Here is a 25,578-nt window from a genome sequence, read left to right as displayed (position 1 = left end):
CAGTTAAGCTCCATTCACTTCAATGGAACTGAGCAGCAAAACCCCGCCCAAGCTGGAGACAAGAGTGGGGCTGTCTCTGGAGGAAAGTGGCCATGTTTTTGTAGCGCTGGATAATCCCTTTAAATAGTGGTAACTGAGTAGAGTCTGAGAAAGTCTGGCTGCAAAAGGTTCCTGGAAGATGTTCACTTTTGTGTCCACCATGTCCTTACAGAAAATACAACAAGACTTTTGACCTTTTCTTTGTTAAAGGGGGTTATCCAGAGCTACAAAAACATGGCCACTTTCCCCCTACTGTTGTCTCCAGATTGGGTGGGGTTTTAAAACTCAGTTCCATTGAAGTAAATGGAGCTTAATTGCAAACTGCACCTGAACTGGAGACAACAGTAGGGGGGAAAGTGGTCATGTTTTTGTGGCGCTGGATAACCCCTTTAACCCTTTGTTGCTGACTGGTTGTCTATGGCATAGCACTGAAGTTGCTTTCAGTGTCCTTTTTTTTGCGTACATAAAAACATGGTCAAAGTTACTTATAATAAGGGTAACATCTCTTTGCTGACATCACATCCATGTTGTTCACGGTTTCAAGGATGCCACATTCGTTGAATTCGTAAAAAACATGGATTCCATTTGATTTCTATCCGGGATCACGCCCTGAGTTATGAAACGGCCTATTTTTCACGGATTGCGGATCTTTTAAAAAATAAACAGACTGTGAAATAGCCCAATAGAAAACAATGGGCTATAAAATTGTCTGTGATCACAGACATGTGTTGTACCCCCGGTGTGATGTTATATCGGAGGAGCGGACAGTCACTTCCTAGGTGTTGTGATACCATTCCGGTGGTGGATGGCCGAGATGTTTTCATGTGACGCCAGTGCCTGGTGGGCACACAGGTGTGATGGCACGCCTGCTTTTATTTTACAAGGCCGGTTGTACCCTTCACCCCTGTGGTCAGTGTCCTGCCGGGTTGCTACTGGGTCCCTTGGGGTGATGTCACAGATGGCCAGAGTGGTACATTGACCCTCCCGGATAGTAGGACCCGCCACCCACAGAAAGGGGAGAATGTCCCAAGGTTGCGGTGTGTGCTGTGTCGGTGGTGGCAAATAATCATAGAGTCTTGGAGATATAGTTGAGTTAGTTTACTACTTGTAAATGTGCAGCAGGTAATACAGGTTCCACAATATAAGGTTTCTTTAGTTAAAGTCTCTGAGACACACTTGACAACACTTGTTAATAGAACAACCAGATCTGTAGGATAACTGCAGTGTAGGATATAGTTGTGTTGTTTGAGTTGTGGCAAGAAGTAGAGTAGTAGAGAGAAGGATGCCGTGAGAGTCTCAACCCATGTAGTACTGTGCTCTGCCAGGATGTTGGAGGATGAGGTAGAATACTTAGAAGAATAAGAAAAACACCGGTGCCCGTGTATTGACCTTTCACTTCAGCCTTCACACCACCTTATGCCCTCTAGACTCGGCAGAACCTTCCTAATGGGTGACACATGCCCCAGACCTTGTTACCTGGGTTGAGTGGAATGCTGAGGGTTCCCTTGCTGACACCCGCACTGCGAGACAGAGTTCATAGGCTACCGCAACTTTGCTCTGTCCGTATCAGTTCCTGGCTCTTTGGCTCTGTAGTGGATACTGTCCTGCTCTGTGACTTCTCCTTGTCCACGTCGTGGGTTGAGGTTGTCTCTGGATGGTCCTCTCCTAAGAGGAGTGCATAGTGCTTTGGAGTGTTACTTGTAAGAAAGTTGTGAGCATGTTGTGTGCATCCTTCCCATGCGGGGTACTAGCTAAGACTGACTTGGGTACGGGGACCTGGCAGAGGGCCAGGGCCCAGATAGGACCACTGTGGAGAGCTATCTGGCTTGTGTCCTTCCTCCACAATGTCCAGAACGAAAGACTCTTCTCTTCCTGTCTCCTGTGTGACTCACTTCCTCCCTAGCGTGTATGGTGCGCTATGAGTGGGTGAAAGAGTGCAACAGAAGAAGAAAGGAGGGAGATGATAGGAAAGAAGAAAGCAGAAATTCTACTGGTTTCCAGCATCTGGTGACACATATAAAAATAACAGCCCTTTGCAATCCTTTAGCTGTGCATCTTCCATATACATAACATAGCGACATCTAGAGGTGAGCTTTGATACTACTTTCATCATAATGATAATACAATAAGTACAGACTTTTGCAAAGGGTGTATATAACTGCAACACCCCTAGTGGGACACCACGGACAACTTCACGGGAAGTGAAGTGTGAATAAGGCCCTAAGGTCTTGGAGGCAATTTTCACCTTTATAGAGTAGAAAAAAAACAAACAAAAACTACAAAATGAATGCAAAAATGCGGGCCAGTGTTTTTTCCTCACATTCTTTCATAGAAATCCATTAATCACATGATTGGAGAATCATGTGATCCCCCCCACAAACAATCTTATACTAACACACACTATTTTTTTTGGGGGGGGGGACACTACAAAAAGTACATAATGGAGGACAAAAAAAATTTGTAAGAAATATATAAGTGACGCATTCCATTTAATTAACCCCTTCATGACCGAGGTAATTGGTGCCAGGATGTCCGATGTCCGTTTTTATTAATATCCTACTGGTGTAAGCAAAAAATTTGGATTGCTTTTTATTAATTTTTTTCAGTTATATAATTTTAAAAAATCAGCAATCCTGTTTTTTTTTAAATTTTGCCCCCCCCCCCCATTTACACCATTCACTGTGCAGGAACAATAGTGACAGCTGGCTGCCATTATCTCTGGTCCCAGACACAATGATGTGTGTGAGACCGCAATCACTGCATCGGTCCCGCACACATCAAAAGCCCCTTCACTTGTGCAGCAGGAAGGTATATATACGTATTGTGGACGTGAAGCAATCTGTCGGCTCTGTACACAATTGCACGTGTCTGATATCACATAGGTAAACTACTGGTAAGAGCCCTATTACACGGCCTGATATTAAGGAGCAAGCAAGCATCGACCTGTCAGATCAGTGCTCGCTTTGTTCTTGTTGCCCGCTCGCTGCCGGCACTATTACAAACACAGACATGGAGCTGGGAGGAGTGGCGGGTGTAGTAGGGCCCTACATGTACACTTTCCTGAAATAAGTGTTATGCTTCGTCCACCACACACTCTATCATAACTTGGGAATATCTCTGTTTAGTTATAGATTAGTTGTACATTTCATTGACATCACTCGTTCACCTTTAGGGAAACCGGTGCAAAACATTTCACGCCATTGTTTAAATACACTATATCTCATATCTTTACCCTTTGTCTGTCCTTCCAAACCTCCTGAGCATTGTTATCTTGCTTTATACCTCATTGTGTGTGACAAACAGCTTGGTAACGAATGCGACGTGTGAATAGGAAAAGCCTTATAGTTCTGTCTAAGGATTCTGTTCATTCCTTAATCGTGAGCTCATAGAACTTTCTTACTTTCTTTCCTTTACCATTGAACCTGATGACAATCACAGTAAAGGCCCTATTCCACGGAACGATTATCGTTCGTATTCGGCCGTTACGGACGATAATAGTCCCGTGGAATAGAGTGCAAGGATCAGCCGACATCGTTCATGTCGGCTGATCGTTGCAGTCGCTTGTTTTTCAACATGTTGAAAAACAAGCGACTGATATAGCAGCGATCTGCTGCCGTCGCTCCATTGAATAGGAGCATCGGCAGCAGACGCTGCTATATCCTTTGGGCTGCCCGGACGATCAGCGATCCCCCAGGCAGCCCCCCCGCAGCTCCCCGTCGCCCCCTCCCGCACTCACCCGCTCGCTGCAGCCGCGTTGAATAGCGGCAGCAGCGAGCGGGGAACGAGGAGCAAACGAGCGCTGAGAGCGCTCATTTGCTCCTCTAAACGACCGGTGTAATAGGCCCATAACTTCTGGGAGGCTATAAAGTGTAAAGGTCCTTTTACATGGAAAATTTGTTGGGCGCAGGGGCTGCAAATGGACACCGATCAGCGAGATTGGAGCTTGTTTGCAGAACTTTTGCATGGCATGACAAATCAGGTGGCCGGGCCGCACAAATGATCCTTGTATTGTGCAGCCCGGGAAACTGACAGCACAGATATGTATGTATTGGGGTCTGGTATATGTATATATCTGTGCTGTCAGTTTCCAGATGACAAGCAGCAGTATATACTTACCTACCACGCTGCTTGTGATCCAGCAGCCAGGTCTCCAGTCTTCTTTCTGCCTGGAGGTACAGCAGTGGCTGGAGGACTAGAGCCCCACATGCCGGATCACAAGCAGCACAGATGGTAAGTAAAGGAGGAGGTACCTGGGCTGTCTTTTCCTTCCCCACGGACAGGAAAGTCATCGGGACCTGATCAAGCGAGGATTGAGCATTTTTCCGCTGTCACTTTTACACATGTATATTATCAGCCATAGCAACTCTTCTATCATCCCATCCCATGGGCTACTTACACACAGTGATCCCATAGATTTTCACTGGTTAAACATGTGGCAACAAAATAACTTTTTTGACCTGTATACCTCGGCATACTTGCCTCATCATCATAGAACAGCACAACCGATGACACTTTTTACAGAGGAGCAAACGGAGTCTTACAAACCAAGATTTGGTCCGAACCTTGCAAAAAGTTTGGTTCCATACCGAACCAAACTTTTTACAAAGTCCAGAAAGAGTTCATAAAGATGGTGGCCACACAATAAAATACACATAAAAAACTCCAACACATATGCTCACCTGTCTGCACTCCCCCAGTGTCCTCCTCTGCTCGGCCAATCACTGGCTGTGGCACTGTCCCATCTCTGTGATTGGCTGAAGGTGGCTGCGGGTGACACCAGAGAGCTGAAGGGGCAGACCGGGAGAGTGCCGATACTATAGGTAAGTAGAGATGGGCGAACTTGCTGAACTGCACTAAAACAGCTAAACACCTGCAATCATTCAGCTGAATGTGATTTGCTTAAGGCTTGGTAAGGATGAACCGGAACTATATGTCAAAGTTCGGCAAACCTACTAAACTGAAATTTTAAAAGGTTCGCTCATCTCTAACACTTTTCAATTTCAACTTTTAGCACATAAGTCAACTAATTCCAATATATTTCATACCACAGTCTTCATGCATTAAAAGGGTATTCCGCTCATGATCAAAATAATGAAGTGTTAGAAAACCTTGCCAGTCATACTCACGCCGTTTCTAAATGGTTGTATACAGCTAAGATGGCGGCAGCCAGGAAACTACATTTCCCATCATGCAGCAGGGCGCAGTCATTGGTCCTCACAGTTCCTGGCGCCCACGACCCCCCCCTTATCCTCCACAGCAGCATGACATTCTCTGTCACCCAAGCAACACCCCCCCCCCCAACCCAAAAATGTAGTGAAGGAAATGTTATTTTCTATACAAAGGTCTCTAGGAACATTTCCTGGAACAGGTTTTTTTCTTCTTCTTTTTGTGTGCCATATCTGTCCATATGTGAACCTAGCCTTACTTATTAACGTGGCTCCATACCTAAATATCTTATATTTTGTTTAATGTAATAACAAGTGATAATGCATAGGTTCCATCCACGCTTCTTCCTATGTTCCACTACACTTCTGCCTTGACATAAAGACTAAGCGGCGTGACAATGTACCTGGCATTTCAGCTGCCATATTATAGGAGGAATAGTGGTCCTATTTAGTCCCCATGCTATGAATGGGGTCCCAATAGTTATCACGCTGCCCTGGGCACTGAGACTGAATTTACCCCAGTGCCCCAAGAACAATTCAGCTGCCATACTCTATGTAATGCAGACATCAGTATCAGACCCCCAGTGTAATACAGACATCAGTATCAGACCCCCAGTGTAATACAGACATCAGTATCAGACCCCCAGTGTAATACAGACATCAGTATCAGACCCCCAGTGTAATACAGACTCCTGTATGAGACCCCAAGTGTAATACAGACCCCCGTATCAGACCCCCAGTGTAATAGAGACTCCTGTATGAGACCCCCAGTGTAATACAGACCCCTGTATCAGACCACCAGTGTAATACAGACCCCTGTATCAGACCCACAGTGTAATACAGACCCCCGTATCAGACCTCCGGTGTAATGCAGACATCAGTATCAGACCCCCAGTGTAATACAGACCCCCGTATCAGACCCCCAGTGTAATACAGACCCCTGTATCAGGCCCCCAGTGTAATACAGACCCCCGTATCAGACCTCCTGTGTAATACAGACCCCCGTATCAGACCTCCGGTGTAATACAGACCCCTGTATCAGACCCCCAGTGTAATACAGACCCCTGTATCAGACCTCCTGTGTAATACAGACCCCTGTATCAGACCCCCAGTGTAATACAGACCCCCGTATCAGACCTCCTGTGTAATACAGACATCAGTATCAAACCCCTAGTGTAATACAGACCCCCGTATCAGGCCCCCAGTGTAATACAGACTCCTGTATGAGACCCCCAAGTGTAATACAGACCCCTGTATCAGACCCCCAGTGTAATACAGACCCCCGTATCAGACCTCCTGTGTAATACAGACCCCAGTATCAGGCCCCCAGTGTAATACAGACCCCCGTATCAGACCCCCAGTCTAATACAGACCCCGTATCAGACCCCCAGTGTAATACAGACTCCTGTATGAGACCCCCAGTGTAATACAGACCCCTGTATCAGACCTCCTGTGTAATACAGACATCAGTATCAGACCCCCAGTGTAATACAGACCCCCGTATCAGACCCCCAGTGTAATACAGACCCCGTATCAGACCCCCAGTGTAATACAGACATCAGTATCAGACCCCCAGTGTAATACAGACATCAGTATCAGACCCCCAGTGTAATACAGACCCCCATATCAGACCCCCAGTGTAATACAGACTCCTGTATGAGACCCCAAGTGTAATACAGACCCCCGTATCAGACCCCCAGTGTAATAGAGACTCCTGTATGAGACCCCCAGTGTAATACAGACCCCTGTATCAGACCACCAGTGTAATACAGACCCCCGTATCAGACCCCCAGTGTAATAGAGACTCCTGTATGAGACCCCCAGTGTAATACAGACCCCTGTATCAGACCTCCTGTGTAATACAGACCCCCGTATCAGACCTCCGATGTAATACAGACCCCTGTATCAGACCCCCAGTGTAGTACAGACCCCTGTATCAGACCCCCAGTGTAATACAGACGCCTGTATCAGACCCCCAGTGTAATACAGACCCCCGTATCAGACCCCCAGTGTAATACAGACCCCTGTATCAGACCTCCTGTGTAATATAGACCCACGTATCAGACCTCCTGTGTAATACAGACCCCCGTATCAGACCCCCAGTGTAATACAGACCCCCGTATCAGACCTCCTGTGTAATATAGACCCACGTATCAGACCTCCGGTGTAATACAGACCCCTGTATCAGACCTCCTGTGTAATACAGACCCCTGTATCAGACCCCCAGTGTAATACAGACCCCTGTATCAGACCCCCAGTGTAATACAGACCCCCGTATCAGACCTCCTGTGTAATACAGACCCCTGTATCAGACCTCCTGTGTAATACAGACCCCTGTATCAGACCCCCAGTGTAATACAGACCCCCGTATCAGACCTCCTGTGTAATACAGACCCCTGTATGAGACCCCCAGTGTAATACAGACCCCCGTATCAGACCTCCTGTGTAATACAGACCCCTGTATCAGACCCTAGTGTAATAGACCCCAGAATCAGTCCCCCAGTATGATACTAGCCCCGTTATCAGACTCCCAGTATAATGCAGACTCTAGTATCAGACTCCCAGTATAATGCAGACCCTATTATCTGACTCCCAGTATAATGCAGACCCTAGTATCAGACTCCCAGTATAATGCAGACCCTATTATCAGACTCCCAGTATAATGCAGACCCTATTATCTGACTCCCAGTATAATGCAGACTCTAGTATCAGACTCCCAGTATAATGCAGACTCTAGTATCAGACTCCCAGTATAATGCAGACCCTAGTATCAGACTCCCAGTATAATGCAGACTCTAGTATCAGACTCCCAGTATAATGCAGACCCTAGTATCAGACTCCCAGTATAATGCAGACTCTAGTATCAGACTCCCAGTATAATGCAGACCCTATTATCTGACTCCCAGTATAATGCAGACCCTAGTATCAGACTCCCAGTATAATGCAGACCCTAGTATCAGACTCCCAGTATAATGCAGACCCTAGTATCAGACTCCCAGTATAATGCAGACTCTAGTATCAGACTCCCAGTATAATGCAGACTCTAGTATCAGACTCCCAGTATAATGCAGACTCTAGTATCAGACCTCTAATATAACACAGACCCCACTATCAGACTTCCAGCAGCAGGGCCTTGAAGTTGAAGTTCTTGGTGTGGCGCTTCCATCTTTAGTGGAGCAGGCATTAGGCACTACTCCCTACACGTTACCAATCTAGGTACTGGACCACCAGTGTCTAGTGGCAAATACGGCCCTAGCCATTATATGCATTATATTTTATATGTATTTTCACTGCTTTTTTATCTATATTGCCAGTTTTGCCTTATACTCCTTAAAGGGAACCTGCCACCACGGACGTGGGCACAGAGCCCGCCGACCCCCAGTGCAGCCCCTGGATACTTACCCTTTCTGGCGAGTCCCGCTCCTGGCCGAGCCCAGCACGAAGATATCAGCGCCCGAAGCCGTGTGCGCGCTGCAGAGGTGAGTCCGATGCCCATTCATTCTCTATGGGCTCATCTCAGGTAATTTGCATATAGCGAACGCACGGCTTGGGGCGCTGATATCTTCGTCCCGGGACCGGTTCCAGGAGTGTGACTCGCCGGAAAGGGTAAGTATGCGGGGGCTGCACCAGGGGGTCGGGTGGGCTCTGTGCCCGTGACCCCGGTGACAGATTCCATTTAATCCTCCTTTGCCTCTCCATAGGTTTCTATAGACAGCATGTAAACTTATCCCTCAGTGAGCTGGTCAACTCTTAAATAAGAAAGAGTAATTTTTCTTTGATAAGATAGATCATAACGGCTCATATTTCTATATGTGATATTGATTTACATGAAGTGTGTTAAAATGACAATGCCTTTTTAACCCCTTAGTACACTCATTTGCTCCTTCTCTTATAATGCTGAGTTCACACAGAGTAAAACTCCCGCCAGCCTCCTTGTCATACTGGCAGTCTATAGGAGGCTTGCACGCCTCCTCTCTCCTTTCTGCTCGGAACGATTGACATGTGACACGGAGGCTGGCGGGATTTTTTACTCCGTGTGAACTGTCACTAAGGGAGTTGACCTTTTACCATTGATGGACCTCTGTGGGACAGTGCAGATAGTCTAGCTGTGTTCTTGCACTTTGGAGTTGACGATTTTCCAGGTGAGAATGAAGTAGTAAAACATAACATAGCAATGTAAGTTCTAACAATCCACAAGGTAACACCAAATGCTGCTGCTGCTGCGCTCTGCCATTGTTCTCAGTGAACGGAAATCAAGGAAATCAGAGGTTGCAGTTATTTCCAGGAATAAAAGACAATCTGTATAGCTGGTTATACCCGGAGCTGTAATCAGGGAGATCTGTATTCTGTATTCATTACTTAATAATGGATTCCGCCACTTTTACTCCATGTGAACGGGCCCTAAGCCAGTCAGACTCTATTAGTTGGGTCCGGCAACTTTCCTGCAGGGGGGCAGTCATTTTACTGGACAAACAACTCCGCAAATATAAAGCACAAACAAGTGAACTTCCCTTTTTTAACCTCTTCATGATCGAAGGTCATTGATGAACAGATGTCCGGGTCAAATTGAAGTAATGTTCCTTCTAAAGCCCCTATTACCCGGGGCGACTAATGATCGCTAGATTGTCCCGGCAGCCCATAGGGGATAGTGGCGGTCTGCTGCTGCCGCTCCTATTCCACGGTGCGACGGCAGCAGATTGCTGCTATCTAAGTTGTTTGTCTTTCAACATGTTGAAAGACAAACAACTGCAATGATCAGTCAACATCATTCATGTCGGCTGATTGTTGCCTTCTATTACACAGATAGATTATCAGCCGTAACGGCCAATATCGACCAGATAAGGCCGATAAGCATTCTGTGTAATAGGGCCTTAAGAGCCATAGAGGTAAGTGGCTTACCCCTGCTTGCCAGTACAAGTGATACAGGGCGGCAGGGGTGCCGATCAGTCAGTGACAGGTCCTTGTCCTGTCACTGACCACCTTAAACGACGCGATCGCTGTACATTGCAGCATTTCAGGGGGTAATGACCGCGGCTGCCTGTCATTATGCCCGGGTCTGGCGACAGTAATGTGTGCAGGGCCAATCGTATTGAAACAACCCCGCACACATTAAAACCCCTTAAAAGTCAGGAAGGTTTTTATACATTCCTGCTACACGGGGTATGTACAGCAGTTCCTGTATACAGCCATATGGCTGACGTGAAGGAGTTAATGAATGAAAATAAAAGTGCTCCATGGACGGTAAACTTCTTAAGTTGTTTAGTGTGAGCACAATCTTTATTATCTATGTATATGTAGCTATTACTTATTTTTTTATTGTTATTTTTTGGCCTGGAGCCAACACAAGCTGAACAAGACTGTCTTGTATTTCTGGAACATACTGCTCCATCTGATTTCCTTCCACCTGGTAGGATGCAACAAAGACTGCGTTAGCTGAATGTGGCAAAGTCTCAAATTTGGCCAATCTGGATAAAACTATGGCGATGAGTCCAATGATTAACCGGACGGATCGGACAGCGTGAGATATGGAGATCAATTTGGTGCATTTTGTAAAAGTTGTATCCAGCGCTATAAAAACACGGCCACTTGCGTCTAGAAACAACATGGCTCCTGTCTACAGTTCAGGGCACTTCAATGGAACTGAGTAGCAAAACCTGCACCCAAAGTGGAGACAAGAGTGGTGCTGTCTCTGGAAGAAAGCGTAGAAAGGGGTAGTTCACATTTTTTTCCCTTTTCTATCAACTGGTGCCAGAAAGTGTCAGGGATTTGTAATTTACTTCTATTAAAAATCTCCAGTCTTCCAATACTTATCAGCTGCTGTATGTACTACCTGAAGTGTTATTCTTTCCAGTCTGGAGAGCAGGAGAAGTTTTCTATGGGGACTTGCTTCTGCTCTGGACAGTTCCTGACATGGACAGAGGTGGCAGGAGATTTTTTTAATAGAAGTAAATTACAAATCTCTGGCACCACTTGATATGAAATAAAAAGATTTTGTGAACTACCCCTTTAAATTTACACAGTTGGTTTTAAGGAGATTGGGGCTATCACTTTCTATGGGCCATTGAAATATGGTGCAAATTAAAAAAAAAAAAGTCACATGCATAAATGCATAAAATGGATTTCGATGATAATTAAAGGGGTTCTCCAGTGCTACAAAAAAATGGCCACTTTCTTTCAGAGACCTCACGACTCTTGTCTCCAGTTCAGGTGCGGTTTGCAATTAAGCTCCATTCACTTCAATGGAACTGAGCAGCAAAAACCTAAAACAAAGCAGAAGACTCTGGCTCAGTAATAGAAAAGTGTGAAAGAGAAAAGTGTGATGCACTGAGGCCTCCGCTTCTCGTCTTGGATGAGTCAGAGTTTATAAAGAACAGGGCAGTGTTGGTGCATCCAGCAATGTTCTGTATTCTGCACCTGTCTCCAGGCTATATTTGCTTAGAGGGAGGCTCCAGGATGTGATTATTGAAAGTAATTAAACAATTTCTTCTCACATCTTAAGAAGCAATCACATAACTGTGAATATGGAACTTTACGATTCTTAACCCCTTAAAGACCACGGGTGTACATTTATGACCCCGCTGCCTGGGCCTTAAGGCAGGTACGTAAATGTACGCCCCGCCGCAGCCCCGGGCTATCTGCAGCCAGGCCCTCACCCTCAATGGCGGTCTCCGGTCACTTACCAATCCCACTGCCTGACTGCTGGAGGTCTAATCCTTACCTCTGTGCAGTCTGATCTTCTGATAGAGTCGGCCACAGGCCACAGGCAGGCTCTATCAGAAGATCACAAATTGACTGATCACTGTATTCAATCTAATGTAGTAATGTAAAAGTTCCCTAATGGGACTTAAAAAGTGTAAAAAAAAATCAATAAAAAAAATCAATAAAAGTTTTAAAACATGCCCCATAGCCCCTCCCCCAATAAAAGTGAAAATCACCCCCCCCTTCCCATTTTATACATAAAACACATAAAAATAATAAAGTTCATTAACATATAATATACCGTAGAGTGCGTAATCGTCCGATCTAATAAAATAAAACGATAATAAACCGCAGGGATTGCTTTTTTTAAAATTACTTTTTATGTTTAAAAAAATTTATAAAAAGTGATCAATACGTCTGATCTAGAAAAAAATGTTACTAATAAAAACTAGAGATCATGGCGCAAAAAATGACACCCCATACGACTCCGTAGGTGAAAAAATAAAAGTGCTATAAGAGTCACAATAGGGCCATTATAAATATACCTATTTGCAAAAAAAAAAAGTTTTACTGCTAATAAAAATAGTAAAACATGAAAAAACCTAATAAACATGTAAATCGCTGTGTTCAGACGGACCTATAGAATAAAGAAAAATGTCAGTTTTACCTTAAAGTGCATTATGTAAACATGGAAGCCCCCCCCATATTTGCGGAATCGCATTTTTTGACCCAAGTTCACCCCATAAATGATATTTTGGGGGTTCAGTCATTCATTTTATGGCAGATTGAAAGATGCCATTACAAAGTACACCTGCTTCTGAAAACAACAAGCCCTCACATGGCCCTGTAGGTGGAAAAAATAAAAGAGTTATGGGTCTTAGAACGCAAGGAGGAAAAAGCGAAAACGCAAAAGTGACAATTGGCCCGGTCCTTATGGGGTTAAAGACCACGATGAATGTCATCAGAAACATAATATAAGATCCTGACCCATCCACATACCTGGACCCACTGTGTGCATTTGGCCGACATTGTAAATTGTGGATGACTTTTTGTTATGTACAGTAAGTGTCCCCTTATTTTGATGCACCATTTCTATGCTTCTTAAAGGGATTCTCCCACAAAATCATGTGATAACCTATCCTCAGTATAGGGCGTAACTAACTGACCGCAGGGGACCCACCAGTGAAATGGCAAATTTTTCTTCTTTGAGCTATCTGCCATATGGACAAGAACAAAAAGTTATTCAGTTATCATAATGTGTCATCAGAAAAATCACAGATCCAGGTTCTTTAAGAACCCTGGGGCGGACACCATCTAGACCCATCGCCGTATTCAACTTTGACCCCTTGATGTCAGCAATACATATATATTCATTACTATTTATATATATATTTCTGTTGTTGATGCCCCGCGCAGTAGGAACTTGTGTATATGTTCCTGCTGTGAAGGGGTTTAATGTGTGTGGGGCGGCTTTAATGTGATCATCCTCACACACATTAGCGTCCCAGGAGCTGGCACTGTCAGAGCGGGGTGCGATATTCCTGGCACTGTCAGAGCGGGGTGCGATATTCCTGGCACTGTCAGAGCGGGGTGCAATATTCCTGGCACTGTCAGAGCGGCATGTGTCTCCCAGCACTATGCACTATGATAAATTATATGATCAATTGCTATGATGTGAAGTTTAGGAAGGTAGAGGGCAAGGTGAAGGACAACTTAAGAGAGACAAATAAGCCCGCCAATAGTGTCCCACACAGTAGCCAGCCCTCCCAATAGTGCTCCATATAGTAGCCAGCCCTCCCAATAGTGCTCCATATAGTAGCCAGCCCTCCCAATACTGCTCCATATAGTAGCCAGCCCTCCCAATAGTGCTCCATATAGTAGCCAGCCCTCCTAATAGTGCTCCATATAGTAGCCAGCCCTCCCCATAGTGTCTTATATAGTAGCCAGCCCTCCTAATAGTGCTCCATATAGTAGCCAGCCCTCCCCATAGTGTCTTATATAGTAGCCAGCCCTCCTAATAGTGCTCCATATAGTAGCCAGCCCTTTCAATAGTGCTCCATATAGTAGCCAGCCCTCCCAATAGTGCTCCATATAGTAGCCAGCCCTCCCAATAGTGCTCCATATAGTAGCCAGCCCTCCCAATACTGCTCCATATAGTAGCCAGCCCTTTCAATAGTGCTCCATATAGTAGCCAGCCCTCCTAATAGTGCTCCATATAGTAGCCAGCCCTCCCCATAGTGTCTTATATAGTAGCCAGCCCTCCCAATAGTGCTCCATATAGTAGCCAGCCCTCCCAATAGTGCTCCATATAGTAGCCAGCCCTCCCAATACTGCTCCATATAGTAGCCAGCCCTCCCAATAGTGCTCCATATAGTAGCCAGCCCTCCCAATACTGCTCCATATAGTAGCCAGCCCTCCCAATAGTGCTCCATATAGTAGCCAGCCCTCCTAATAGTGCTCCATATAGTAGCCAGCCCTCCCCATAGTGTCTTATATAGTAGCCAGCCCTCCTAATAGTGCTCCATATAGTAGCCAGCCCTTTCAATAGTGCTCCATATAGTAGCCAGCCCTCCCAATAGTGCTCCATATAGTAGCCAGCCCTCCCAATAGTGCTCCATATAGTAGCCAGCCCTCCCAATACTGCTCCATATAGTAGCCAGCCCTCCTAATAGTGCTCCATATAGTAGCCAGCCCTTTCAATAGTGCTCCATATAGTAGCCAGCCCTCCCAATAGTGCTCCATATAGTAGCCAGCCCTCCCAATAGTGCTCCATATAGTAGCCAGCCCTCCCAATACTGCTCCATATAGTAGCCAGCCCTTTCAATAGTGCTCCATATAGTAGCCAGCCCTCCTAATAGTGCTCCATATAGTAGCCAGCCCTTTCAATAGTGCTCCATATAGTAGTAAGCCCCCAGGTGTGCCAAATAGTAGTCAGCCCTCCCAATACTGCTACTTGGGATTTGCTGCTGCTCTGGACAGTTCCTATCACGGACAGAGGTGGCAGCAGAGAGCACTGTATTAGACTGGAAAGAATACACCACTTCCTGCAGGACATACAGCACCTGATAAGTACTTGATGATTTGAGATTTTTGTAATAGAAGTAAATTACAAATCTCAGGCACTTTCTGGCACCAGTTGACTTGAAAGAAAAGATTTTTTGGGTCAACAACCGCTTTAATAATAAGGATCATTCTCCAGATCTTTATAATCTTTATTTATCAGGTCACCATAAGCAAAGAAAATGAGGTAAAACTAAATGTGACAGTGAGCTAACACCAGCCGCCACCAATGTGCTTGTTCAAATATAAAAACCTTTGACAGCCAGGCAGGAAATATCACACGAGAGGCCTATCTGCTACCTGAGAAGCATCAAACATCCCAGAGCCAATGGCCGTAGGGGACGGGACAGGATCCCTGCTGACATTTACAGAGCAGCAAACTTTACACCAACAGAAGTATTACATAGCAGTCATCTCAATGGCGTGTCATGTGTTAAATGTCAAGATCCTCCAGTAAACCTCCTAGTGAGGATTCTAGCACACGTCTCCCCATCGTGTGAGATTGTCAGTCATTGCTGACAGGAAATTTTATAACTTTCTATAGGTTTCATCTGTCTTGTCGGACTGGTTCATCTTGATATTAAGCAGTTATTGTTACCTGCTCACTATGAAGCTGCAGTCTACCCTGTATTCTAGATAGTCACATCCATGTATGTTTTATTATGGAAGGTTAAAGGGGTTATCCAGCGCTGTCTCTAGTTTGGGCGCTCAGTTCTATTGAAGTAAATGGAGCTTAATTGCAAACCGCACCTGAACTGGACACAACAGTAGGGGGAAAAGCGGCCATGTTTTTGTAGCGCTGGATAACCCCTTTAAAGGGGTACTCTCATCTCAGCCAATAGACTTATACTTGTAGGACCAAACTTTTCTCTTTGCCTCCTTCCTTCTGATTTGCTGCTCTTTCCTTCCCATTGTTGACAGCTCGTTGTCTAGGTTACCGACCACTACTCTGCTCTGAAAGCTGTGGTCTGGCTGTTGTACATATAATTATAATGTAGACATATAGCAACATAGTGTATACGTATGACAATATACATAAACATGATCGTTATTTACAACCTACGCGATTGGCCGTTATTGGACATTATTTTGCCTAATAAAAGACATTGTGGGAATATAGTCTTAAAGGAGAAGTCAGGCAAAATATAAAATCTGGCAGCTGGCATTGGCGGGGTTGAAATTACATGTACTGATTCCAAGTACTAATTTACCTCTCCCTGTGGCCGCGGTGAGTGACAGGACAGGCCTCAGGACCCCCTGCCGGAAGGTATTTTCCACCGAGTTGCTTGTCCTGGCTGATGGACTAGCTGCACAGCCAATCAGTGACTGTAGCAGCATCCCGCCCCAGTCACTGACTGGCGGAGTGGCCAGTCCATCAGCCAGATTGTGGTATGGACTACTCTGAGATCCCAGAGCCCGGCAGGGGTCCCATGGCCGCTCACCGCGGGCACGGGGAGAGGTAGGTTAGTACTTGTAATCAATTTCCCTCCTGCCGGCTGCCAGATTTTATAATCTTCTCCCTTAAATACTAACCAATAAATAATTACTATTTGATGGTGTAACGACAGATAGGAGGAAGGGGAGATGGGGTGCTCTTGTGTTGCCAAAAGGGGAAACTCTAACAGTCTTATTAGGTGAAGTGATTTTTAACGATCAACGATAAACAATCGCAAATGAGAACTACCTGAAATCAATCCCCATGTTACACAGTCATTAGTTACAATCAATACTACTAGAGATGAGTGAACCGGGTTCGGGTTCGAGTCCATCCGAACCAGAACGATCGGCATTTGATTAGCGGCGGCTGCTGAAGTTGGATAAAGCTCTAAGGTTGTCTGGAAAACATGGATACAGCCAATGACTATATCCATGTTTTCCACATAGCCTTAGGGCTTTATCCAAGTTCAGCAGCCACCGCTAATCAAATGACGAACGTTCGGGTTCGGATGGACTCAAGCATGCTCCAGGTTCGCTCATCTCTAAATACTACGATCGTTTCCTCCATCTGATCCCGGCAAATGAAGGAACGATGGGGAATTACACTGAACGGTTAACAATGATTTCAGCTTCAGCTCAAAAGTTGTGATCAACAACACAAGAAGGATTTTTCGATCCTTGCCTGCATTCACGCGAAACAATTATCATTTAAATTCGAACGCTTAAAGGACTGGAAGGTACAGACAGGACAAGACAGTGGGTCCTAGGTCTGAACCCACCCACTGTCCCTACCTACTTGCCTCAATCGGCTCTAAGCAGCTGCGGACAACCACGAAGACGTTCCCTATACTGAGTATGTCAAACACAGAACGAGACAGACAGAAAAACACCATAACGGATAGTGAACAAGTCAAGTCAGAACCAAAGGGCAACGCAGTCAGCAAACAATCGGGTAGTCAAAGGTCAGGTGGGAGGTGAGATAACAAGTCGAGCAAGCAGAGGGAGTTAGGATGGGGATCGCAGGAAAAGACAAGGAGGAGCTGGGACCAGGGTATTAACCTAATAGCCAGCGATCAGGAAATGGCCGTTGGCTTTTTAAGTACAGGACCAGGAGACCAGACGAAAACGTGATTGGTCCGGACTCCTGAGTCCTGATCACAACCACATGTAAAGGCTGCAAACTGGGTGGCAGAGACATCTGCCACTCAGCCTAAGCTAAACTCTGCTCCGCTGGTAACCTCGGGTCTCTGTGACATCACCTGGCCCCGGCCTCTGGGCCGCGGCGCTGGATCCTGGTCAAGTAAGTTCCTGACAACGCTATAGCGATTTTTCGCACAATAATTGTGTCTTCTAATAGGGCCTTAAGGCTTTTTTCCCACCACGTCTTTTTAGGTGAATGAAGGCCATTTAAAATTATCATTAACATAATTACCATCTGTCGCCCCCCCCCCACACACACACACAAAAAGAAACACGTTGTGGGAACATAGCCCAATTATTTTTGTCATAGCTCTACATAAAGGTAAGCCCCTGCGGCGTAGTTACCTTAGAGGTAGACCAAACGACTGCTATGGGGCCTGTGCTGCAGGTGGGCATGGGCCCCCCTGGTGAAGTGTCGTCTGCCTGTACGGTTGTTATGGCTCATGGCACACACTGAGCTCTCCGCCAGTCACTGGAGGCAGCATTGCACCTCCAGCCACAAGAGACCCCCACCCCAGCGATGCACATACAGGACCCGGCAGTCCGTACAGGATTCATGGGCCTCCGTTCAGTTTTGTGCTATGGGGCCCAATAAATCCTATCTACGCCCCTGGTAAGACCTGGTTGTCACAGGATAGGTTTCCAAGTGTGGTCGTATAAGGTGTAATCTGCGCCATCTGACAAGCAAAAAGGAACTTGTCCCATAATAGAAGCTTTGGTGGGTTTCACTTTCAGGACCTTGAATGAGATGTAATACTAAAAAGGTGAAAGAACTGGAAGAGGCAAAATAAGGAAGCCTGGTGGCCCCAAAAAGATTATAGGTGGTTTCCTAAGGGCCTTTACCAAAGAAATGACCTTTATATTTGCTAAAATAATATGACTAGATGATGTTTTATGTGGGTTCTATGTAACGTGATAACGTGGTCCTGGGCACCTGACCTACACCACTGTAACTGTATTTTGCAGGCTTAAAGGGGATCTCCAACTCGACTGGTGTCAGAAAGTTACATAGATTTGTAAATAGCATGACACCTAGGAAACTCAGCAGTAAATTTGGGCCATTATGTTAAAAAGTAACATACATACAAAATAAAAAACTAAATAATATACACAATGGGGGACATTTATTAAACTTGTGCTCCTGGCATAGGCCACAGAGAAGGCACAGATTCTTTGTATGCCAGCCGTAAGCCTCTGATGGGGGGGGGAGGAGCACCAGATGGGGAGGGGGCGTGGCTAGCAGGCATAAATCATGGCAGCAATTTACACCTGCTCATATTTCTGAGCCCACCGTGCGGCAGCTGCAGGTCCTTAGAGGGGTGTGCCTCCTAGTAAATCTGTCAGGCTAAGTGGGAGCAGGCCTAATTTAAGTCTCAAAGGGGTTGTCCAGCGAAAATCTTTTTCTTTCAAATCAACTGGTGTCAGAAAGTTATATAGAATTGTAATTTACTTCTATTAAAAAATCTCAAGTCTTCCCATACTTATTAGCTGCTGTATGTCCTGCAGGAAATGTTTTATTTTAGTCTGACTCAGTGCTCTTTACTGACATCTCTGGCCGAGACAAGAATCAGTATGCTGAGGGCAGGTGTCCCACCCCCAGTGCACCAAAACGCCTCATTTACATACTGAATAAAGTGAAGATTTACCGGAAGAAAACGGTGCTGAGGATGAAGGCTTTGCTGTTGGTTTCCGTTTAAGATAATTTGACCTGTACATTCCTGTTACATTATGATTCATCAATTACAAACAGGTGTGTTTGAAGTGTGTAGGCAAGGACACTCCAGTATCTCAGCTCCATATGGTTTTATTACAGGAGGTGGAGCTGGAGTGTGTCCCCATCTACAGACAGGACATCTACTCCGCCATGTCTGCTGGACGCCTGGCATACTCCCTTCTCCATTGTCCTCATCGCCGTAGCTTTAAATGTTTACTGCACTGGACAGTAAGAACCATGACAGAAATCCCCATAGAGAACAATGAGGCGAGTATTAGATGTCGTTTTTACGAGTATTCTGATGCCGAATAGGCTTTGGAATTTTGCATGAAATATTTGCCTTGTTAACATACTCTAAGCAGAAGCTAGAAAAGTGGCCGTCAAAAAGATCTCATTTATTTATTTTTATTTTTAACTATAAATATTGACTATAAAAATATGGACCCTCAAAAACCTCTGATCCATGAGAGCAGGTGAAGGGAACCGTAGCCCTCTACAAATCCCATCGTGCCTGGGCATCCAAAGCTTACGCTTTAGTTTATTAACAGCAGTCGGTAGAAAGCTGCACATTATGGTTGTGGTTCACAATAAACCAGCAACATGAATGGAGATGCTGCCGATGCTGTGTGTAGATGTGACGTCTATAAAAATCTATGTTGCTGGTACTATAATCCGCACCAATCTGCACTGGAAATATGTAAAAAGCCTTCTAGCATTTTCTCTTTTTACCTCTTTGGTCCACCATATTATGGTTATGCTGTAGGTATCTACATCAGCATACATATCTGTATATGGACCTATATACTGTATACTTGTATGTCACTGATTTTACATAGAGACACATGCTCTATCAGCAATGTATATGGTGCTATACAGAGGCAGCATATGGCAGCATACTGAGACCCTATGGTTCTGTACCATGAAATTATATGCACAGGGTCCTGGCTTTTTTTTCAACTGAACTTTTATTGGTTTATGCTTATTTATTTAAAGGCTGGGCCACCCCCCTATAGCAGAGGCATAATAATGATAATAATAATAATAATAATAATACTTGTATTTGCCAAGTGATTCCGCAGCACTTTACATAGTTTGCCAATTTTTTTTGGTCTCTGTCCCCACTATGGCTCACAATCTAAAGTCACCTATTTACATGTTTTGGGAGGAAAGCCCCGCAAACAGGGAGAGAACATACAAACTCTTTGCAGATGTCGCCCCTGGTGGGAATTGAAGCCAGGACTCCAGTGCTGTAAGTGCTAATCCCTGAGCCTCTGTGCTGCATAATGTGAAACTTCTAGGTGCAAAGATGCAGAATATGTCATGGGCCCCCATCACTATTTGCCATTAATAATAATATAATATCTTCTTTCTGCAATAGATATTCAGACATGAGGTCCTGGATATGACAGCTATCTCTGTGCCTCCAGATTCTACCCCCTGCACTATATCCTACCATATGGGTGACTCCAAAATGACTAGTATCACAGATATACGTTGTGTACATCAGCCTGGATATACACCTGACTCTAGAACACTGATTATTATGTTACCAGAATCCTATATACTATACTTTATAGCCACAATGTTCTCATCCGGCTGTCCTGTGACTGTAACGTTATATATACATATAAAGATACTTATCCTAGACCAGAGGTGTGAACATGTATTACTATATACTAATGGGTTGTTATTTTACCTTTGGCTAGGTTATGTGACTAATATGTGATATTCCAGGATGAGATCTGCGGATCTATGTAGGGAAGCTCTGCCTCCTCCTGCCTCTCCATCACCAGAGGGTGAGTGTCTAGGAGGCTCCTCTGAGAAGGCAGAGGACTATTACTATTACATAGTACTGCTATAGTCTTGTGTTGAGGGAATGAGGAACTTGGTGCATTTTTTTTTACTGTTTAATTTTCTACCCCCTCAATGAATTGTAAATTGTAGCGGAATAAAATTGTACAATGTTGCGGAATAAAATTGTAAATAGTTGCGGAATCTGTTGGCTCTATATAGATAAAAATGATTAAAAATCATTTTTATGAGTGCTTGAAGGAGACATAAATTCATCAATTCATAAAAAGGATGGTGCAACTCTGAAAATAATTGTAAGAACATGATAAATCCCCCACAAAATTTCTAAGAAACAGAAGATTTTGGCACCCCCCCCTTCCCGTCCATGTAGTCTGCTCTATTAGTATTTTCCTTCTTATATGTTACATTCTGTTACTATAGATTTACCTACCGCTTCTGCTGGACGTTTATTCCAAGCATCTACTACTCTTTAAGGGCTCTTAAATTCTGCTTGAAATTCCTCCCATAAAAGAATGAACAGAGCAATGTCTCATTCTGTTCAATGGGATTTCCACTCTGTAGAATTTCCAAGCAGAATATTCTGCCGCAGATCTGCTTTCTGCCCAAAAGAAGTAACATGTCACTTATTTGGGCGGATTCTGCTAGAGGAATCCTATAGAAGTCAATGGGGCTTGAATTCTGCTTAAAATTCTGCTTGAAATCTCCTCAAATTCAGCTTCTATTCTTCTCCTATTCTGCTAGAGCAGGAATTTCAAGCAGAAATCTTTCCTCTTCAATTGCTCGCCTTTTACTCAGTGTGTATGAGCCCCAATAAAGTAATACTGAAAGAGTAGTATATGCTTGGCACAAACTTCCAGCAGATGGGGTAGGTAAATCCACAGTAACAGAATTCAGTTTCTTGCGTTACTTGATATAATGTTCCACCAGGCGATGTCCAGGACTTTATGTTTTTAGTTTGCATTTTTTCTGAGGGAGGGAGAGCAGTTTACATAAATAGCTAGAAGGCAAATAGATAGATTTTCAGACTGCAGAAAGTTGGAGAGCTGCGAAAAGTTGCCGATAGCTAGAAGAGAAGATCAGGAGCACTGGCGGTCCTCTCAGGTGGTACTCACGACTTTTTGAAGGTTCCTCCTAGAGTGCTCCCAACCAGAAGGCAGAACTGCTGGGCGAAGAAGACCCATGTAATGTCCTGTAGGCTGCTGTGTGTCTGACATCTTAGATCCAACAGGGTCGGACCCAAGAAGGCGATGCATAGCCCAAAGCTGAAGAAGACGCTCCAATATGTGATGGTGGGCTGCAAGTTTCTCCTGAAGAGGGTTAGAAGGTTTACATCCCACCACATGCTTCTCTGTCCCTGGCCCCTAAGCAGGGCAGGGGACCTGGTGGAGTCTGCGGGGAGGTGACTGTGCCCTGGAGCTCCGCAAGTATATAGAGTGCAGCCTGCTGCTAGTATGTGGGAGGTGAGGAAGGGCTGGAGCTCTGCAGGTATATAGCTAGTATCTGGGAGGTGAGGAAGGGCTGGAGCTCCGCAGGTATATAGCTAGTATCTGAGAGGTTAGGGAGGGCTGGAGCTCCGCAGGTATATAGCTAGTATCTGAGAGGTTAGGGAGGGCTGGAGCTCCGCAGGTATATAGCTAGTATCTGAGAGGTTAGGGAGGGCTGGAGCTCTGCAGGTATATAGCTAGTATCTGAGAGGTTAGGGAGGGCTGGAGCTCCGCAGGTATATAGCTAGTATCTCAGAGGTGAGGGAGGGCTGGAGCTCTGCAGGTATATAGCTAGTATCTGAGAGGTGAGGGAGGGCTGGTGCTCTGCAGGTATATAGCTAGTATCTGAGAGGTGAGGGAGGGCTGGAGCTCTGCAGGTATATAGCTAGTATCTGAGAGGTGAGGGAGGGCTGGAGCTCTGCAGGTATATAGCTAGTATCTGAGAGGTGAGGGAGGGCTGGAGCTCTGCAGGTATATAGCTAGTATCTGGGAGGTGAGGGAGGGCAGGTATATAGCTAGTATCTGAGAGGTTAGGGAGGGCTGGTGCTCTGCAGGTATATAGCTAGTATCTGAGAGGTGAGGGAGGGCTGGAGCTCTGCAGGTATATAGCTAGTATCTGGGAGGTGAGGGAGGGCTGGAGCTCTGCAGGTATATAGCTAGTATCTGAGAGGTTAGGGAGGGCTGGAGCTCTGCAGGTATATAGCTAGTATCTGAGAGGTTAGGGAGGGCTGGAGCTCTGCAGGTATATAGCTAGTATCTGAGAGGTTAGGGAGGGCTGGAGCTCTGCAGGTATATAGCTAGTATCTGAGAGGTTAGGGAGGGCTGGAGCTCTGCAGGTATATAGCTAGTATCTGAGAGGTTAGGGAGGGCTGGAGCTCTGCAGGTATATAGCTAGTATCTGGGAGGTTAGGGAGGGCTGGAGCTCCGCAGGTATATAGCTAGTATCTGAGAGGTGAGGGAGGGCTGGAGCTCTGCAGGTATATAGCTAGTATTTGGGAGGTGAGGGAGGGCTGGAGCTCTGCAGGTATATAGCTAGTATCTGAGAAGTTAGGGAGGGCTGGCAGCTTGGCTGGAGCCTCACCTTCCCTTCTCTCCCTCTAAGTAAACGCCGTCACATACTCTCAGATACCTCTCTGCTGTTAGAACTTTCTTTGTTCTTCCTCCTCAGACTTCCCATGCTCCTTGGTGACTTTCTCAGCTCTGCTCCACCATGTCTGTGGGATTGCCCTGCCGTCCCTCTCGCCTCCTCCCGTTATTTGCTCCAGGGTTACTTTCTTTTCTTCTTCGTTTAGGTGCAGTCACTTAGGAGAGGTGTGAGAGCAGAATAGGAGACGCCCAGAGAGACGGCCATGGGAGGAGGCATAGACTATAGGGCACATGATGTCCATTATAAAACCTTCATGTCATCTCTCCGTATCGTTCCATCTTCCTTTCATAACTACTTGTTTGTTGGGGTTTTTTGGTATTTTCTTCAGTCTTACATAAATGATGCTGGAAAGTCACATGAAGAGTTAATGCTTCGCCACAACTTGTTACATTTAACAGTCTGATGTTATCCGTTTGATGGTGACCGCCACAATGCCGATGCCTATTAGATCCACTGCTGGAGATTCAGCATTCACAATTATTAGTGACGAGAAAATGTACCCAGCGCTACCCCGAGAGTTCTGCACTGTTTATGTAAATTGTAGCTTATGCACATTAGAAATATACTAAAAACTTTAAACATCCTAAATACCTAATAGCCAAACTGAGATGTCATGTGATCAGACTGTATACAGATCCTGGTTATATACAACATTGGCAGTGTTATATACAGCCTGGTCATATACAACATTGGCAGTGTAATATACAGCCTGGTTATATACAACATTTTCAGTTTTATATACAGAGCCTGGTTATATACAGCATTGGCAATGTTATACAGAGCCTGGTTATATACAACATTGGCGGTGTAATATACAGCCTGGTTATATACAGCATTGGCAGTGTTATACAGAGCCTGGTTATATACAACATTGGCAGTGGCAGTGTTATACAGAGCCTGGTTATATACAACATTGGCAGTGTAATATACAGCCTGGTTATATAAAACTTTGGTAGTTTTATATACAGCCTGGGTATCTAACATTGGCAGTGTTATAAACAGCCTGGTTATATGCAACATTGGCAGTGTTACATACAGCCTGATTATATACAACATTGGCAGTGTTATATACAGAGCCTGGTTATATACAACATTGGCAGTGTTATATACAGAGCCTGGTTATATACATTGGCAGTGTTGTATGCAGCCTGGTTATTTACAACATTGGCAGTGTTATATTCAGCCTGGTTATATACAACATTGGCAGTGTTATATACAGATCCTGGTTATATGCAACATTGGCAGTGTTATAGCCTGGTTATATGCAACATTGGCAGTGTTAAAACCTTGTAGCTGTAGTTGTATAACCATGTACCCATTTTGCTTGGTAAACATGTACAGGAAGTTGGTAAACATGTCAGAAGTGGGATAATAGTGATAGAATTGCTATAACTGTTTAATAGAAGTATAATGTATGTGTTAGCTGAGATGTGTAGTTGTGGGGTAGATGACAAAGCGAGTCCAGTCCCCTGGTGGGTGTGTAGATCTCGACCCTGGTCACCCAGCACTCGAGGTTGGTGACACCATTTCAGCTGACAGACCCCAGTCGGCTGGTGGTGCCTTGTTATGTCTCTTGAATGGCAGAAGACCGCAGCAGATGTGGGATGGATCTGTCTGCTGGCACGAATTGAGAGAGACATACAAGAAAAAAGAAATGAAGCAAGTGGGCTTCATGGATGTGGAGATTGTAGGGTGGGAGCAGCTCCTCACCAGGTTTTGGCCAATGAGCGGTAGCAGTGTGTTGGTCTATAGGTTTGAAATAACTCATGTTAAGAGTTTGAGAGATGTGAAACCTGTAGTAATGTATTTGCATAGAGTATG

The 25,578-nt window shown here is 45.0% G+C and overlaps 1 protein-coding gene across 2 annotated transcripts in view; it reads right to left on the bottom strand.

The window, feature by feature from the left end:
- The window catches only part of MFSD4A (major facilitator superfamily domain containing 4A), a 53,310-nt gene extending 29,412 nt beyond the window's left edge, over positions 1-23,898 (bottom strand). The window contains exons 1-2 of one of the 2 annotated variants that reach the window (XM_069945746.1): positions 22,634-22,651; positions 22,239-22,586 (exon numbers count right to left, since the gene is read on the bottom strand). In XM_069945746.1, the coding sequence (XP_069801847.1) occupies positions 22,239-22,468 (230 nt within the window). In that variant the 5' untranslated portion in view covers positions 22,469-22,586; positions 22,634-22,651. Of the gene's footprint in view, positions 1-22,238 lie in introns of both variants that reach the window. The other variant, XM_069945745.1, reaches the window with a different exon arrangement.
- Between the last annotated feature and the right edge of the window lie 1,680 nt (positions 23,899-25,578).

This window comes from Dendropsophus ebraccatus, chromosome 11, assembly GCF_027789765.1.
Source record: "Dendropsophus ebraccatus isolate aDenEbr1 chromosome 11, aDenEbr1.pat, whole genome shotgun sequence".
Taxonomy (NCBI): domain Eukaryota; kingdom Metazoa; phylum Chordata; class Amphibia; order Anura; family Hylidae; genus Dendropsophus; species Dendropsophus ebraccatus.
This window is presented reverse-complemented; position numbering and strand designations above follow the sequence as displayed.